The 18,267-nt window shown below is 42.3% G+C and overlaps 1 protein-coding gene across 1 annotated transcript in view; it reads right to left on the bottom strand.

The window, feature by feature from the left end:
• The window catches only part of SBNO1 (strawberry notch homolog 1 (Drosophila)), a 25,532-nt gene that overhangs the window by 7,128 nt on the left and 137 nt on the right, over positions 1-18,267 (bottom strand). The window contains exons 2-20 of the mRNA XM_009071923.1: positions 17,522-17,656; positions 15,977-16,286; positions 13,888-13,988; positions 12,105-12,201; positions 10,786-10,946; positions 9,635-9,768; positions 9,397-9,487; positions 8,329-8,490; positions 7,667-7,802; positions 7,482-7,587; positions 5,791-5,944; positions 4,512-4,694; positions 4,216-4,313; positions 3,398-3,549; positions 2,781-2,978; positions 2,352-2,522; positions 2,093-2,262; positions 1,607-1,738; positions 311-446 (exon numbers count right to left, since the gene is read on the bottom strand). Coding sequence (XP_009070171.1) covers positions 311-446; positions 1,607-1,738; positions 2,093-2,262; positions 2,352-2,522; positions 2,781-2,978; positions 3,398-3,549; positions 4,216-4,313; positions 4,512-4,694; positions 5,791-5,944; positions 7,482-7,587; positions 7,667-7,802; positions 8,329-8,490; positions 9,397-9,487; positions 9,635-9,768; positions 10,786-10,946; positions 12,105-12,201; positions 13,888-13,988; positions 15,977-16,286; positions 17,522-17,656 — 2,827 coding nt within the window. The remainder of the gene's footprint in view (positions 1-310; positions 447-1,606; positions 1,739-2,092; positions 2,263-2,351; positions 2,523-2,780; positions 2,979-3,397; positions 3,550-4,215; positions 4,314-4,511; positions 4,695-5,790; positions 5,945-7,481; positions 7,588-7,666; positions 7,803-8,328; positions 8,491-9,396; positions 9,488-9,634; positions 9,769-10,785; positions 10,947-12,104; positions 12,202-13,887; positions 13,989-15,976; positions 16,287-17,521; positions 17,657-18,267) is intronic.

The following is an 18,267-nucleotide window of genomic DNA, read 5'->3' as shown; positions in this document are numbered from 1 at the left end:
ACAGTAGTTTGTGCTGTTACAGAGCCAGCAGAAGGCAGCACACACATGCTCTACAGTTATGGTAACATTCAAAGTCACTTGATCCATGGACAAAACCCCAGACTGCAGCACAGGTTTGTTTGGGAGGCTTCTTTCAGAACTTTCAAGACAATTAGCTATGACTATAGATAAAGCTGATTATGTTCATGGGTTAAAGGAGGTTGGAAGGGTCCTCAAGAAGTTTAGTCAATCTGATTTCCCTTGAGTTAGCAGTAAATTCAGTTAGTAGTGCTAAGTTTGGTAGGGGAAAGACACAAAAAGAGTTCTGTACCAAACTGCTGTATTGCTCTATCTGCACTCCATGGCAGCTCCAGAGTCATGTGGACTCTCCTCCTCTGGTTCTTGGCTCTGCGATCTGCTTGCAATGAGATACCAGAGCTGGCAGCCTCCGAGATGATGGCAATGTTCTTTGGTTGAGAGAAGAGAGTTGTTAGCTCACAATAAACCCACGATCAAACTTCAGTTTTCAGCTTCTAAGAAAGCTCTCCTTTTACAGCTATTACCACACAGAGCTCTGGAATGGTTTCACTGGTATTTGGCCTTCCCATCCCAAGGAGGAGGAGGGGAGAACAGGTGTGGTTCTCTTATCAGAGGTAGAAAGGCTAACGAACTTTTCTGAGTGAAAGGAGTGGGTTTTCCTTTACTTTTCAACACCACCTCCCTGTGCAAACCAAGGCAGGCAGTACATGCTGCAGCCCTGCCATTCCAGGGGGCAGGGTCTGACACTGGCCTGCACTTCACAAAGGCAAGGGGAGGGACACAGGGACACTTGCTGCTCCAACAGCAACAGGGAAGACAAAACTTTGCTGCTCATGCTGTATAAGGCAAAGGATCTGTCCACTCTAGTGCCTGAATGCATTTGCCTTCAAAGAATGTAAATGTTTGGACTGTGCTCAAGTCACTTACAGGAACTCAAGTCTTTGCCCTCAAGTGTAGCACCAGACCAGACCACACAAGTTCCAGCACAGCCACGTTTACTCCATTTGCCCTCTTGTGGCAGCAGGGTCCAAGTGAACCACTGGGAGGGTTTTATTCCCTCTTCTTTCATCAGCTTCAATTCTACCATTATTCCAGTCATTATTCCTCTTTTAGAGAGGACAAAGCCACCACTCTTCCAAGCATTACTTCTCAATCCTTGCTAAAGTTAATAACCTCCATCTTTTCCTTTCATTCCTCACTGCAAGTTTTTTTCCTACCAAGCCAGTAGTTTTCCCCATTTCCCAATTTGTTTCCTCTTGGAAAGCGAAGTACACAGTAATCCAGACCAATGAATCACAAATCTGCCTTTTAAACATGTGTTGTGCTGCAAGAGCAGCTGCAAGGTGACAGCTTGTGGTTTGGCACGTGGATGCACACCTCAAGCACACCCTCTGAGCTCACCCAAAACCCAGCCTGACCTTTCAGGCACACTGCACGACTCAACACACTGCAGTGAACAGAAAATGCTTAGTAATGAGTAGTTATAGCACCTACAAGTCACTGTGGGGTAATGGCAGAGCCACAACTTGAATAGCTTAGTGGTACTGCAGCACCTGGCAGGTTTTTCTACAGTATCCCTAAGAATTACCTTATCTCCATCCATGAACCTCTGCTTTTCTGTGATGTTCAGGATTTCAACAGGCACATCGAGTTCAGACCTTGACTCATAAGATATGCTGCCATCATCGTTGCTCACAACTCTCCCTTTGCGGCCTGTCATCTTGGAAAGGGAACACAAAGCTCATTGTGGCAATACCAAACCCAAAACCTTCAAGCAAAGTTGCTATTTATTCATGTATCAACCCTAAAATAGAGACACTAATTCACTCCAAGTGCAAAATTACATTAGAGAACCTGGTTTGTGTTTTAGCTGATGACATAATGTGCCATATGGGAACACCTATTTAGAGGTAACTCAAGGAATCATAGAATTTAAGGGTTGGAATGGACCTTACAGATCATCCAATCCCAACCCCCTGCCCTGGGCAGGGACACCTCCTCACTAGATCAGGTTGCTCAAGGCTCATCCAGCCTGGCCTTGAACACCACCAGGGTGGGGGCAGCCACCACATACCTCTGCAACGTTTTCAGGCCCACCCAGTTCATCTATAAGCTCATCCAGTGTGTTAGGTGGAAGATCCTCAGCCAGCTTTTCCAGTTTATCCAGCAGTTCCTTTTTCATCTGTTGAGCCCTTTCAACAGCATCCTGACTCGTTACAAAGCTGCTGTTTGTGTTACTGTTTGCTGGAATTTAAGAGAGACTCGTTGAGATTTAGAATTTTATTGCCTAACTGCTAAGAAAGTGAACCAACATCAAAGGAACTCGTTCCTACCGGACGTGTTGGTGCTGGACGTGGTGGTACCAACAGTGGAAGTGAAGCAGGTGGGTCTCTTGGATCCCAGGCCAGAGGCTAGTAAGGCACTTTGAATAGAATCTGGGTCTATACTTTTCTTCTTTTTCTTGTCTTTATTCTTTTTATGCTCTTTTCTAATCAACCACGGATCTGGATGTAAACACAAGTTGCAAACATTCATTGCACAGCCATTCTTCCCTTTGAGGGAAATACTTTCTCACAGCCAGAAGTGACTTACAGAAGTCTGAACTCCAGTGTGTAAAATCTACTTAAACAAGATTTACATTCTACTACGAATTCCAGTCTCATTGGAACTCAACCACATGCTTAGCAAACACTTATTTGTGGCTCACTGAAAGACTGAGGAAAGCCTTTCTGCTTAGTATCTGATGAAACAAACTGCCTTACCATCTTCATCATCCTCACTGGATTCGTCTCTGAAGGGGTTGAAGTCATCATCATCTCCAGAACTCAAAAATTTGGAGCTCTCGTTGTCACTTTCTTCATTGTCTGAAGCGTCAGACTCACTTTCACTCTCATCAGAGCTGCTCCCTGCAAGGCCACCTGTTTTACGAGCTTTTTTGGCTTCTCTGCTTATTTCTTCACCTAATTCCATCACCCCAGAAGAAAAAAGTTAGTTTAAAACCTTGTAGTTTATACTTCGAGGTTTGTTTTACCACTGCTGCATACAAACTAGAAAAACATTCAACTTCTAAGACCAGAACTGTTGAAAAGTATCTGAGTTTTAAGCTAGATCTCCCTCCCAAGTTTGTGATCAACTACTTTAGGGTGAGAGGATAAGTTTGGGAAGGGAGATACAACCAAAAGCTACAGGATATATTGCTTCAGCAGCAGTTTTAAAATACCTTAATGAAGATCTCCAAGATAAGTCTTAGAGACCTGCAACACATCATCTTTCATGATTAACTGTAGAGAAATTCCTGTATTTTTCCCAAAGTTCCCTCTCAGGCAGCTCTGAAGTTGCAATTTTCACTATGGGATTAGTGTAAGAACTTCAGTATTACCTTTTCTTTTCTTCACTTTGTTCTCCTTGCAAGGACTGTCTCGGGGTGAGTTGTTATTACTTTGAGCAGTCAAGTCAATTCCCAACAAGCTAAACAGCTTCTTCCTGTCGGGAGCTGGAAAGTGCTTTTCAATCAGAGACTGGAATACTCCTCTGTTGAAAGAAAAAAAGAAAAAGAAAAAATTACTTCTTCAGTGGAATTTGCATTTATTTAAAGCACAAACCTGAGACATTTTAACAGCCTGACTTGTCTGCAGAGTGATTCCTAGTGAGTACACATGGGCACTGTGTTTTATCACCTGCACTACTGTGTCACCTTAAAAGCAGGAGACAACTTTACAGCACTGTTACTTCTAACTTGTTAAATTTGGGTAGGGAATGGTATTGTTACTGCTATTTTTTTTCTTGATCAGTGTAAGGAACAGATTAATTTATTAGACCTCCAGCAAGGGTGCCTCGGGATGAGGTCTGGCTCATCTGATCCAAGAGGGAAGTCATGGCTGTAACTTGCTCTGGTGTAAATGCAGTACACACCTGGCAGGTCTCCCTCTCCTCTCAGTTTCAGCAGAACAGTGTGAGCTGTACACACCTGATATAATTTTGGAATGCCAGGACAACTAGGAACTAACCAGTGATTCACCTGAGCCACAGTGTCAGATTTTAGGCACAAGCAGCTTCAGCAAACAACACTGGTGCTAAGGGATTCTCAACTTTCTGTGCACTGTTGCAAGTTTGACACATAAAGGGACAAATGACTCCACACACTAAGCTGGATGAAGGTTAGTTTTGTAAAGAACAGTTCTAAAACTTCAGTCTTACTTTGCTGTAGAAACAAAGTCGTTCAGTTCACCACCACCTTCCTCCAAAGCTTCTAATGTTCTTGCTTCCCCTGTGGACTGCAGGCCAATGACCACACACTGAGGGGCAAATGAACACCAGACATTGTCACTAACACTGATCTGCAAGTTTGTTTTGCCTGAATTTCTGCTCATTAAATACTTTCAACACCATCAAGTACAGAACATGCTACTACCATGGCTGAAAATATTTGTGTTACATACAATTATCTACTAACTTGAAGAGAAGTATTAAAAAATACATCTTGATCAACTTACTTTGCCATTCTTGATTTCCTCTCGAGCTAGCTGCACCACCCTCTTCACCTTGGAGGCTATGCAGAGGTACTTGAAAAACCTCTGGTGAGCTGACCAGAACTGACCCCACATGGACTTCTTCATCCTCTGCTCTGCGTCGATGAGATCAGCTGCTTGCTGGAACCTCTCTCGAGCACTGACCCACTGCAGGAGAAAATGTTACTTGCTTTACATGTCATGTTTCAAGGTTCAGAGACACACTGTTTAGAATCTAAAGAAATGCAGAGTTTAAGATTACAGTATGCATGCTGAGGAAGCTCAATACACAGCAAAGCTCACAGAATGAAAACCAGTTATAGGTCAGTAAATTGAAGACAATGACTCACAATAAAAAGCAAATATGTTTACATTCCTACCAGTGCAAACAGACATATCATAGATTTCAAGGTTCAGAGACACACTGTTTAGAATCTAAAGAAATGCAGAGTTTAAGATTACAGTATGCATGCTGAGGAAGCTCAATACACAGCAAAGCTCACAGAATGAAAACCAGTTATAGGTCAGTAAATTGAAGACAATGACTCACAATAAAAAGCAAATATGTTTACATTCCTACCAGTGCAAACAGACATATCATAGAATAGAATCAGAGAGGGGTTGGAATGGAATGGACCTTACAGATCATCCAGCTCCAACCCCCTGCCCTGGGCAGGGACACCTCCTCACTAGGTCAGGTTGGGGACACCTCCCACCAGAGCAGGTTGCTCAAGGCTCATCCAACCTGGAATGAACATTGCCAGGGTTGGGGCAGCCACAGCCTCCCTGGGCAACCTGGGACAGTGTCTCACCACCCTTACATTAAAAACTTTGTTCTAATTCTCTAGATTCTCCCTGAATTCATTCAGGTTAAGAACAGACAGCACTGCCCACAATTAAGAACTAAACACTATCCCAAGAACAGAAAAACTCCACTATCTTTGCCTGCCTGACCAGGGATCAGTGGAGCCACACAAACAGGACCAACAGTTCTAGCTTTATCTTGGGCAACAGTGACTAAAGTCTCTGAAAGTACTGCTAAAAATCAGTGGATTTGGCAGGTACTGGGAGATGCACCCAAAACTGCACCTTTTATGATTCAGAACAAGAGTTGTCTTTTGTCAAGTCTTAAATGGAGAAATCTTTACACCAAGATGAGACAAGATGATGTGGTTCCCTTCTCAACAGGATATTTCAGGAGCATTCAAGTTGTGACCAACTTCAACATCTCAATACAGCAAGTAAATTAAAAAAAGGTACTCACCAGTTTCACAGATTTATTGTACATTTTCACATACTCCTGTGAAAGCAGAACTTCATCAATTTTGAAAGTTACACCTGAAAAACTCAACTGCCTTGCTATGTACATTCCTCTCAGCTTCATATCCATAGCAACTATTTCCATGGCACCAACACCCCTAAAATAAAGGAACAAATTAAGTCCATATTAGAATTTTCAAGAACAAGGATTTGGTAAAAAAATGCAACCCCCAAACCCACAACCTCAAGAGCTTCAGAAGAAATGCTTACAAAAGGGAAGGAATTTGTTTTCAATACCATTAGTTCTGTGTTGTTATACACATCCAGTCAGAGGGTCTTGGAATTTAGCCTTTATATAAATCTACATCCTTGCCTTGTGAGTATGAGGTGTATCCCAAGAGGTAAAGCACTCAGTTTATTCCCAAACAATCTAGGAGAGGCTGAGGGAGCTGGGGGTGTTCAGCCTGGAGAAGAGGAGGCTCAGGGGAGACCTTCTCACCCTCTGCAACTCCCTGACAGGAGGTTGGAGTCAGGTGGGGGTTGGTCTCTGCTCCCAGGCAACCAGCAGCAGGACAAGAGGGCACAGACTCAAGCTCTGCCAGGGGAGGGTTAGGTTGGATATTAGGAAGAGATTTTTTTATGGAGAGAGTGATCAGACATTGGAATGTGCTGCCCAGGGAGGTGGTGGATTCACCACCCCTGGAGGTTTTCAAGCTGAGACTGGATGTGGCACTTAGTGCCATGGTCTAGTAACCATGGTAGGGTTGGGCTCTATGATCTTTGAGGTCTTTTCCAGCCCAATTGTTTCTGTGATTCTATCATATAACATCTTGCACTTTAATTTTATAAACTCCACTGAAGATTTAAAATCATTAACACAAACTGTACTAAGCTGTTTAGATTTATGCTGGTATGAAAATGATTTAATTACTAGCTAACTTCACTTCTCTTCAACAGTAACACACCTTCAGCAATCCCTTGAGAGGACAGAAGTCACCTGCAAAGCTTGGGCCTGTAATTTCATTACTGCTCATTTGATAAATACTCAGTAATGAGGTGACAGGACACTGGCACAGCATAGAAAAGTCATGCATCATGTGGATGGTAAACAAGATGCATCCTAAGCCCTACTGTGGCATTCTGGAGTGTTCAAAATTCTTTTTAAGTAGGCAAAACATATTCTGTTACGGTGCTCCCCTACCCAAGAGTGTAGCAATGATGTTTTCTGACCTTTTACTCTTATTTTTGTTAACACATTCTGAAACACAAAGTGCCTTGCAGCAGCAGCAGCATTGTCCTGAACTGGGATCTTACACCAGAAAGCACAGGACAAGATTTCCTCCTGTTACACTGCCTAAGCTGAATGCATAAACACTAGAGGCCTTTGCAAACAGTGAGCCATCAACCACACTGAGCACACTCAGGATGTTTTCATGTGAATAACAGTCTCTTCCTGTCCTAACACCCACATTTAAGAGATCTCTTTTCCCAACAAGCTCCTAGAGCTCTCCAAATTTTCTGTGAACAGGGAAAAAGGTCCTATTTTTCACCCCCTAACATAAATTGCGTTTTTCAGTCAGAGACAGGAAGTTCTTGGTGTGGCAGGACAAGTTTGCAGAGCACTGTGAGTGAGTAAAGACAAGGATCTGAAGAGCACAGTCCATCCCATCTTGCTGTAGGTCTTTGCAATCTTACCTTCTTTCAACAGCCTGAATAAAATCACTGAATTCCCTAAAGGGAGTTCCTTCACCCCATATTCCAAGTCGGTTCATGTATGCCATGTTTCTTGGCTCAGATGCACCTAAGGAGAAGAGCAGAGTCCTGTACCAGTGCCAGGAACAACACACAGAGACATTTCAAGCAAACCAAGCAGTACATACCTGTGGCACTAGCATAAACAACTCTGGCTTTGGGAAGTTTGTTCTGAAGTTCCAATACAGCCAGACCTGTTTTTGTTGGTTTTGATGAACCAACAGGACACAGATTCTTTGCTTTATGACACTCATCAAATACAATCTGGACAGTAATTAAGGCAAAAGTTTGTCCCACTTATTTTTAGACTGAGGAGCTAAAACAGAAGGCAAGAAAATCTGCTAATTACAACAGGTGGCAGCAGGAAATTGTAAACTCCAAGACACTAGTCATTTTTCACTAAAAACCTTGGGAAAATATTTAGCTAGTAAGTATCTGAGAGCACAACTGCCAACATTTGTGGTGGAAAATGCTGGTGATGCTCAAAGCATGTACTTAAATAATTCACTGTAAGAAATATCAGTGTGAACTTCATGTTCTTAAAGATAACATTTTCATTTCATGGGTTTGATACAGAAGAAGCAGAAGCTTCAATTTTATACCATAGCTGTGTTGCAACACTGTGATGGCAACACATTTGGCACAACTTTCTGCAACTTCAAGGCTTATGTCAGAGCATTCACACGATTGATTGGCATCACAGAGAACAACACCTAAAAATACAACATTTTCTTGAGAGATCTCAGTTTAAATAGCCATTTGGTTATCCAAATATCCAGATAAAGGATACAACTCCATCAAAGTCTTCACCACACCAGTGAAGCAGCTGCTTTAATCTGGTTTTGTATTTACCACCAGATTGACTTTCCCCAATAAGAGAAGAATAGGTAGCAAAGATAACTCCTTTCTTCACACTTCCATTATGTTTGGAGGAAATTTTCCCATACTTGAACTGCAACAAAAAGAGAAAGGATAGAAATTAATCCAGAGAGATCTCTCCTCAAACACAACTGCCCCAAGGTTAAGGGATGCTGGTGGTCCTCCCTCCAAGGTGTGAGCACTGAACCACCTGTATCCCTGCATGGTGCTCAGGGCACAGCTGGCACACAGCAATGTGCTTAAGGGGTTATAGGACCTTGCACTTCAAGACTAGATCTGAGGCTTCAAAAAGCCTAAAACCCACATTTTTTGGCTCCATGGTTTAATTTAAACACAACTGAGATTTTACTTGCCATGTATCCCTTTACAGCCAATACCTCAAGAGTATTCACAGCTGCTATCACAAATGAGGATTTCTAAAGCTTTGCTGTCTTTTAGAAACTAAGAAATCACAAAGCAAGAACACTAACTTCAACAAATCTTTGAGTGAATTCAACCAGAAATCACATTTCACAATTTGAGTGGCTAATCCTGAGCAGAGTCCCCAAAAATAACTGCACACACTACTGCTGCTTTAATAAACCACTGAGCAAGTCTATTATTCAAGTATTAGACACAAAATGTAGGACTTAGAATGTGCACTGAGAGATAGTAAGGAAAAATTCAAATGCTACAAAGCCTTAAAGTTTTAAAGAGTATTTCAACTTCTATTAGTAGTGTCAGGAGTGGTTTGAAGAGTAATTTAAAGGGGGGGAAAAAAGCACATGCTAAGACTTAATCCAACAAGGGGCCTATGTACATGATTAACTCAAAGCTCTGTGTGGTTCTTCAGGAGATTAAGGTCTGTCAAACAAGATCTAGACAGCAAAGTTGCTGAAATTAATACATTCTTGCTCTTAACACAGTCAACATGCACAACTCGTCACACAAGCGTACCTAAAGGATTGCCTCAACTGTACATAGTAAAAAGTTTCCACACCTTGTTTAATGAATGAACCAATATGTTTTTTGCTCCAATATCTCTCAAATCTCTTTCAGCATCGTATTTCAGATCATTTGACACGCTAAACCTGAAGACAGAAAACAAAGCATGTTCTGTAAGTTGCAGCAGCAGCTCCACAAGGAGTTGGTAGAACATTTGTCAGAGGACAGATGACCCTGAGTTTAAGTCATACAGTCACTAGAGTGTCTGCTCTAACAAATCCTGACACACTTACCAGACTGCTCTTTTTCTGCCTAACAAGTAATTTTCATAGATTATTCCAGCTATGGTCCTTCCTTTTCCTACACCAGCACCATCACCTATCAAGAATCCAGCTCTGTCTCCATTGGGCAGGAATGTTTCATGTTGCTGTAGGAGAAAGAACAAAAAACTTGTACCCATTCTCCAGAACACATCACTGTGGATTGTCAGAAATGAGCAAACATAAGAAACATCCTATTGCAGGAGAGCAGTGGGCCAAGCAAACTCCTGGCAGCAGGAAGAAGGGATTTAGGGAGAGCATATGAGCTTAACTGCTGTATGCTCCATTCTCCCCTTCCTTCCCTCAGCACCCAGAACTGCTGTGCATATCCAATGCTTTCAGTGCCTTTTCCTAACCCACTGATATGCACCTCCACAGCCTCCTGCAGCAGCAAGCCCCATTACCTCCACAGCCTGTGCAATAGTGTTCTTCCATCATTTTAAACCCATATCCTATCAGCTTCACCAGGTTCTGCTTTGTTCTTGGTCGTGTGGGTTATCACTCACTTCTTCATTATGCAAACCTTGATTTCAACTTGGTCGTGTGGGTTATCACTCACTTCATTATGCAAACCTTGATTTCAGTCCCATTCATTTTCCTCCTCTCCAGCCCCAGGTGTCTCAGCCATGTTAGTCTCTTTTCATGAGGCAACTTTTTCCCATCCTGTGCCCATTTTAAATGTCCTCTGACTTCACTACCTTCCTCCCCAACACAGGGCACTGCACACGGATCTGACATGGGCACACTGAAGTTTAATTCAGCAGCAAAACACCCAGTCTTGTTCTCCATCTCTTCCCAACCATGCCAAGCAGTGTTGGCTTTCCAGGCTGCTGCTAATGCAGCCATTCAGGGATCTCAGAGCAATAAAACCCAACATTCTCCTTGAGTTTTAAGACAGTTGGAGATCAGCACACTGTGGAAGTGATTTAGAAAAAGCTTCCCTAGGTGTATTACCTCACATTTATCTAAACTCAAGCTCACCTGCCACCTTCTAATGCAACTCAAACCTTTAAGCTCTTATTATTTTATCTGCTTCTAAAACTGACAGAGCTGTGCTTGTCAGATAGTGGCTCTGCTGCCTGAATTCTCTGCTAGCTCTTAAGCTGTACTGATGGCTGGCATACCTGGGCTGCATAAGTGATTGCTTCAAGTTGCAAAGCTGACAACCAGCCACTATCAATTGTTTCTTCTGATATTGATGTCTGGTACCACACATCAGGAGGAGTCACACTGGATAACGAGCTGGTTTCCACCACGGGGTCAGGATGGCGTAGACCAATTTTTACTGGGTGAAAAGGAAGGAGGAAAGGAAAAGATGAAAACATAATACAGACTTCTGTTGCTACAGGTGTTATCCTTCTATTGCTGGTTATTATACTTACCCAAACAGATTCCAACTCTGCTTACAAGGGCTGAACTCAACAACTATCTTTCATTGGCAGTCTGACAAGAGTTAAACTGCATCACATGCGAAGGAACACATTAACCTGAACTTATAACTGTCATCTAACTTTCTCTTCTCACTATCTTCTCCCAATTTTCATAAAATTACAGAAAATTAACAGAAAATTAAAGTAGTTGTGTACTTGATGTGTCTGAGAAAAGCCAGTCTGAACTTTGTCTTCCCAAAAGGCCAGAGGCAGCCCCAGGACACAGACTCACAAAAGCAACATTCCTCTCACTATTTATATAGTGCCATTTTTAAGCAGTATAAGAGGAGAAAAAATGTCAAACAGACATGGTCTAATTGGTGACAGATCTCATCAGTGACTATAAAAATTAACTGTTTAGCTACAAACTCCTGGCAACACTTTTTGCCTTGCTTTTACAGCAGGTCAACAATGTTCTTAGGAAACAAGGAAACAGCTTTTTGTCCCTGGCTACAACAAGAAGAGAAAGGAGATGGCAATTAACAGCAGTAAAAGATCACTTGACAAAAAAACCCCACCCAGAAGCAGTTTTAAGTAGTCAGCCAGGAACAATGCAAGAGCAATGTGCTTAGGGTAATTTCACACCAAAGACTCAAACTAGATTCTTAAGTGTAGCACTGAGCACTTAATCCCATTATAAAATTTCCTCTGCTGAGACACAGGGTGTCTTTACACAGGTGAAAAAAAGGCTCATCTTGGTTCATCCATCACATTTGTGAAACAAGTACAGCTCAAAGATACACTGAAGAATTCCTCTTACATTTAATACTCAGAGTATCTTCCACAGCTAAAACACTGAAGAATTCCTCTTACATTTAATGCAGAGTATCTTCCACAGCTAAGTGCTACAGAAGATGAAACACTTCCTAGGAAGCCCCACAACAAATTCAGGTCCTTTTCACTTGATTCAGACAGTAAATTATCTGTTTTGGGTGTTAGTAATCACCAAAGAGTAAGTAACAAATTAGCTCTCAAGGCATTTCAGCCTTTTGACATAAACCACCAGGTCGTACATTTTATTGGCATATACTCAGCATAAGTCTCTGCATGGCCCATTTCTTCCTCATCTTCTTCCTCAGGTTCCTCCTCTTCTTTTACTGCTGGCACTTTCTGAAACAGAGAAATAAACAGTATGTTGTTAATATTCCTTGTACTGGAAATTAACATGAGAAAGGAAATGAGGACAAACTTGCACTTGAATGAACACATGAACTGGACAGAGCCAGTGAGAAAACTACAGACAGAAATGTACATTTCTTACACTGAACAACTCTTCAGACACAGAGTTAAGGAATTTCCTCTCCTTTCCAAGGAGATCAAGTATTCCAAACTCACATAAGCAGAACTAAAAAGAAACTCTTCTTAAGGCATATTAAAACCAGACCAAAGAGAAGTGCCTTGAAAACACAACAGCTGTAACTTTCAGGTACTTCCCTGAAGTGTCTTGCAGTTTCACATTCATTATGTAACATCTCAACTCTCGGGAACAATTACAATAGTCACAGTTCCATCCAGCTGTGCTTGTTTGGGCTGAAGTGGAGTTAACTCTCTTTCCAGTGACCAGTGTGGGGCTGTGTTTGGGATTTGTGCAGGGCACAGGGTTGACCATGCAGAGATGTCTTTGTTGTTGCTGAGCAGAGCTCACCCAGAGCCAAAGTCTTTGCTGCTTCCCATACTGCCACACTGGCAAAGGAAGTTGGAGGTGCAGGGGAGACTGGGAGGAGACACAGCTGGGAGAGGTGACCCAACCTGACCAAAGGGATATTCCATACCATAGCACATCATGCCCAGTTTATAAATTGGGAGGAAAAAGGAGAAAGGGGAGTACATCTGGATTAATGGCATTTGTCTTCCCCCTAGGAACTGTTCCATGTGATGGGCCCTGCTCTCCTGGAGGTGATGAACACCTCCTGCCCATGGGAAGCAGAGAATTAATTCCTTGTTTTAGTTTGCTTGTGTGTGCAGCTCTGTCTAATAAACTGTCTTTATCTCAACCCATGAGCTTTTCTGGCTTCTATCCTTCTGATTCTCTCCCCTATCCTGTTGGTGGGGGAGTGTGAGAGTGGCTGTGTGGTTCTAGGTTGCTAACTGGGGTTAAACCACAACACCAACACCCTCTGAAACCTGACAGTTACACATCTTTACTGTGACCTTAATCAATGTAAATACATGAGCATTCGTGAAGTACTTGTTAGATGACAAATCAAACATCTTCCACAATTAGCAATGTTTTGTCTAACAGAGTAATCTGAAAATTCCTGTGGTATTCAGTCACTTAGGAGCACAGTTCTTCCCAAACTTCAGCCTGAGTCTAGCTAGCAGTGAAGATGCCAGAACCCAAGTGTTTACAGCATCAGAATGTGTTTTTATGGCATTTAGAAAGTCGAATGATACTCAATTTACATCTTCAATCCAACTGTCCACAAGTCTTGTAGTTTCCTCACTGCTGGTTATGTGACTGGGAATATTTACAGAAAAAATGCCTTAACCCAGAGCAAGTGCTGTGCTTCTCACCTTTAATCAGAGCACACACCCTTCTCTGCCCACACACAGAGCTTCTGTTAAGGGCAGTAATTTCCTGAAGTTGTCATTTACTAAGTGTGTGCCCTTCACAGCTGTGAGTTTTAGTCATCTAACCAAGTTTTCCTCTGGTGGAGCAACTGACCTTCACAGCAAACAGATACACTCAATTCCCCCCCCGCCCCAAGGCACACAGGAGTAACCCCTGAAACTGGTCACAGCTGCTTGTGGCCAGGAACACATTCATTTGGCAAATCAACCCTTTGCATCACTTACCACAGTAGGTGAAAAACTTCTCATTTTAATATCATTTATCCATATTCTTGCTACCTCTTTAGTGGAAGCTTCTTTCTTCACTGCACCATTGCTGAGATCAGCTACAAGAGAAAAGCTGAGCTTTACAGGCCACTCAAATGAACATGCTGGGAGAGAACTTTAAAACATCTAGTAGCACACTGATGTGTCCAGAACACAGTACTTTTTTTCAGTTAACAAGTCTGAGCAAGGAGTTAAATCCTTCTGTGGCTGAAGGAAGTTCTCATGCAATGCCAGAGCATCCAACAGGTGTGGATTAGCAATTATTTCTGACCTTCACTAAATCTACACAAAGGATTTACAACTACTCCATCTCGTGACCCTCTGAAGTTTAATACAAACCAGAAATCCCAATGTTTAAACAGAAATGAACTTACCTGGTCTGGTGGCATTTACCACCTTAGGAGAAACTACAACTAGTTCTGGAAAACAAAAAGTTAACACTTTGGACTCAATTGTTTAAAGCCCAGAACAGGATCCTCTAAGAGGAGCAGTTATTAACTTTCCTCTCCTCAGTCACATTTGGAAGTAACTGGCAATAGGGCTCAGTACAGAACTAAGTTACACCAGGATGGGTGTAAAACATTGGAAGCAGCTCTCAATGCTCCATCATGGCAATGCATGTAATAAATGTAGCATAATTGCCCCTAAAACCCAATTAATTCATTTGCACAAAGAACAGTTTTCCTCAAAGATGTTGCATCATTTAATGTTTTAACATTTTCCACCCTAGAACTCCTGCTGCCTGAATTATATGCAAGGATCATGTTTCCTGAGCTTAATTGTCTTTGAATTTGCTACGAGTATTTGTCAACACTTTTTATAAACATGAAGAAAGATCCAGACATGCAACAACACAAGACTAGAAATAAAGTTAACAAGTTGCATGTCTCCACTTCATGTAGAAGCTACAGATTCAATCACTTTCTGCAGCTGTGCCACTAACAGGTCCTGTGTGTTGATGTCACCTATTCTGTGCTCATGAGCCTTGACTTAGCACAGAGGGGATAACTGAGTCCTATACCACCTTTTCTCTCTCCTCTTCCTCACTCTTTGCCCACCCCAACTTCAGTTGTGTCTCCACTTGTTTTGTCAACCACTCCCTAACAGAAAGCAATGAACAAGGAGACACATTCTTCTTTTTGTTTCAGTCCTCTCAGACAGCTCATTTACTGCACTCTATCTGCATACAGAAAAATAGGTTATGCCAACCCCACCTAGAACATCAGCACAGCTTCATTCAGACACAATGAAAACAGAGGAATCTAGAGAAAGGCTGTGTGCCTTGCAGAAAAAAAAAAAACACCAGCAATAAAGAGATCTTCAAACTGAACTAGCCTGATCTTAACCTCATGCCAAAACCAGAATAACCTGAAAGAATCAAACAGTAAAATTTCACACGCAGCTTTTCCTTTATATTGACGTGTCAGAAATAACACACAAGGAAATGCTATGAAAGGAAATACAGAATTAAGACTTGGAGTGTGGTAGCAAAATAATTGTGGCATTTAAGTTAACACAACATTTCAGGAGTAACATGAAAACAAACTGCAAGTTTTTAGGAGTTAAGTTATTAAACACTAGATCTCTGATGCCTCCACTGAAGATTTTGCTTTGCAGGAGACACTTGACAGAAACACATCATCACAGCAGCACCAACATGTGCTACAGATCTAGTCTGAAGATGCCAAAACCAGGCACTGTTATATTATAGTTCCACAGCAAGTACACAGCAGAACAGGAACTGAAGCAGACTCCAGTGAAATTAGTTAATCAGCTTCAGTAACATGAATTAATTTCACCAATTTTCCAGCAGCAATCTAAAAGAATTTTCCTCCTTCCTTGCAGTCAATCAATAGCTTAAACTTTCTTAGAAGTCTGTTATTTTGTGCTACTTCACCCTGAATTATAACACTATTAAAGTTAGAAAAAAATCATCAGATTTTTCTGAACCACTTCATTTTACCAATGAAAATACAACATGGGCAAAGATCTTCATTATTTCACTCTTTGTCTAAAACACTAACCATAAAGAAATCAGAAAACTCACTTGCTGCTGTCGCTACTGGTTGGGCAATATTAGGAGGTGGCTTCAATTTCATGAGTTCATTAAGACTATTATTCTTCAGGAGATCTTTCAGCTGAATCTGCTCCTTGGAGGGTGCAGTGCTCAAGGTATTCCTTACTGCTGGTGCTGCAGCCGAGGGCCGAGTGGTTGTGCTGGTCTGGATGATCTTTGCTACAGTGATGGTTTGTCTCGTGGTGGTGACAGGTGTAGTTTTTGTCATCACTATTGTAGTCCCCAAGGTTGGAAGTTGATTTATTTGGTTCAGCACAAAGGTTGTGGTGGAGGGTGGTTGCTAGCAACAAAGAACCAAGGAGATTTTCAGAACACAATAAAAACCATGCAGACTTATCTAGAGCACCAGAGACACCAGGTTTTAGAAGAGACTCATAGTAAGAAATGTCTTCAAACAACATGCTGAAGATGCCAGAGTAATCATCTTGTGCTGCAACAGTCTGAGCAAGAAGTGTCTCTTAGTATGTTTTAGGTTATTTTTAAATTTTATTGTAAGGTAAAGGAAAAGGAAATAAGAAAATAGGATGAAGGCTTCATCACCCAGGTACAAGGCATGACTAGTACAAGTAAAGCTCCTTCTGACAGGAGGTTGGAGTCAGGTGGGGGTTGGTCTCTTCTCCCAGGCAACCAGCAGCAGGACAAGAGGGCACAGACTCAAGCTCTGCCAGGGGAGGGTTAGGTTGGATATCAGGAAGAGATTTTTTAGGGAGAGAGTGCTCAGGCATTGGAATGTGCTGCCCAGGGAGGTGGTGGATTCACTTAGTGCCATGGTCTAGTGACCACAGTAGGGTTGGACTTGATGATCTTTGAGGTGTTTTCCAACCTGGTTGAATTCCATGAGTCTATGACAAGAGACTTCAGTTCCTACTAGATTCTAAGTACAGGAACCCTCAGCTGAAGACAACTCCCAATACACACACTAACTGCACCACTGGCAGAGAACCCAGCTTGGATGAAGGTGTTATGTGCAGCCTTTCAGCCCTGCTGCACTGCACCCACCTCCCTGCAGACCTCACTCACATCCTCATTTCAGGGGCAACCACCATGACTATGGGGCTCAGCTGGAAAAGGTGGCACAGGTTGGGTAGAGAGGAGTTTAGACCACTTCCCTATGTTCAGAATTTCATGCAGGGAAAATAAACACGCACATGACACTTCAGAATGTTTTTCAGCATATTGCTTTGTCCTCCTTGTCACAGGAAAGACATCAACCCATGGGTGTGCTAAGCTTTTGCAGTCTCAGTACAAGGAGAACAGAGACAACACCCAAGTGGCATTTTACAGTCCTTTCTCCCTTGTTAAATAGCAGTAAGTCAATTTCCCCAAGTTGAGGCTGCTTTGCCTGTGACAAATTGCTGATCTCTCTGTCCTTATCTCAACCCATGAGCCTTTCCCCATTTTTTTTTGCCCACGTTCAGTTGAGGGAGTGATAAAGCAGCTCAGTGTGCACCTGGTGCCCAGCCCAGGCTAACCCACCCCACACACAGGTCCAAACCCTGGAGCAGCAGCTCTTACCCGAACATTTAACAAAGCTGGAGCAGACACAGTCTCTGGTTCTTGTTTCACAGCAGCTGCAGCCTCAGTCTCCAGGCCTAGTTCTAATGCACTAAGTGGTACTGACTGCACAGGGAAGGAAACAGCAGGAAACACCTTAGCAGGAATAAAGACTCCTGTTCTCAGTCTGCATTTAAACCAGTTACAACCTTGCAGATTGAAGGATATCATGGACCTTAAACATGGTATTACATTACACTTTTTACATGTTTTATAGGAGAGCAGCTAGACTGCAGTGGCATGAGTTCTGCATGGATACATGGGAAGTCCCCATGGCATGGCCAGAAGTTAAACATGTCTCTGCTGACCTAAAGTTTTAGATTTTTTTTTTTGTGTAAGAGTTTGGAAATAGACTTGCTAATTCATTTTAATCTCCGTACTAGGAAGCATGAAATTTATGAGAACTCCACACTCTTTAAGCACTGGGTATGGACACCACCCTCTCACCCCCCAGCACACCAAGCCCAAGCTCTCATGTCCTCTAGAAGTTAAACATGTCTCTGCTGACCTAAAGTTTTAGATTTTTTTTTTTGTGTAAGAGTTTGGAAATAGACTTGCTAATTCATTTTAATCTCCGTACTAGGAAGCATGAAATTTATGAGAACTCCACACTCTTTAAGCACTGGGTATGGACACCACCCTCTCACCCCCCAGCACACCAAGCCCAAGCTCTCATGTCCTCTAGCAAACACCAATGATTTTAACCT

The sequence above is a fragment of the Acanthisitta chloris genome, unplaced genomic scaffold (genome assembly GCF_000695815.1).
Source record: "Acanthisitta chloris isolate BGI_N310 unplaced genomic scaffold, ASM69581v1 scaffold26033, whole genome shotgun sequence".
Classification (NCBI taxonomy): domain Eukaryota; kingdom Metazoa; phylum Chordata; class Aves; order Passeriformes; family Acanthisittidae; genus Acanthisitta; species Acanthisitta chloris.
This window is presented reverse-complemented; position numbering and strand designations above follow the sequence as displayed.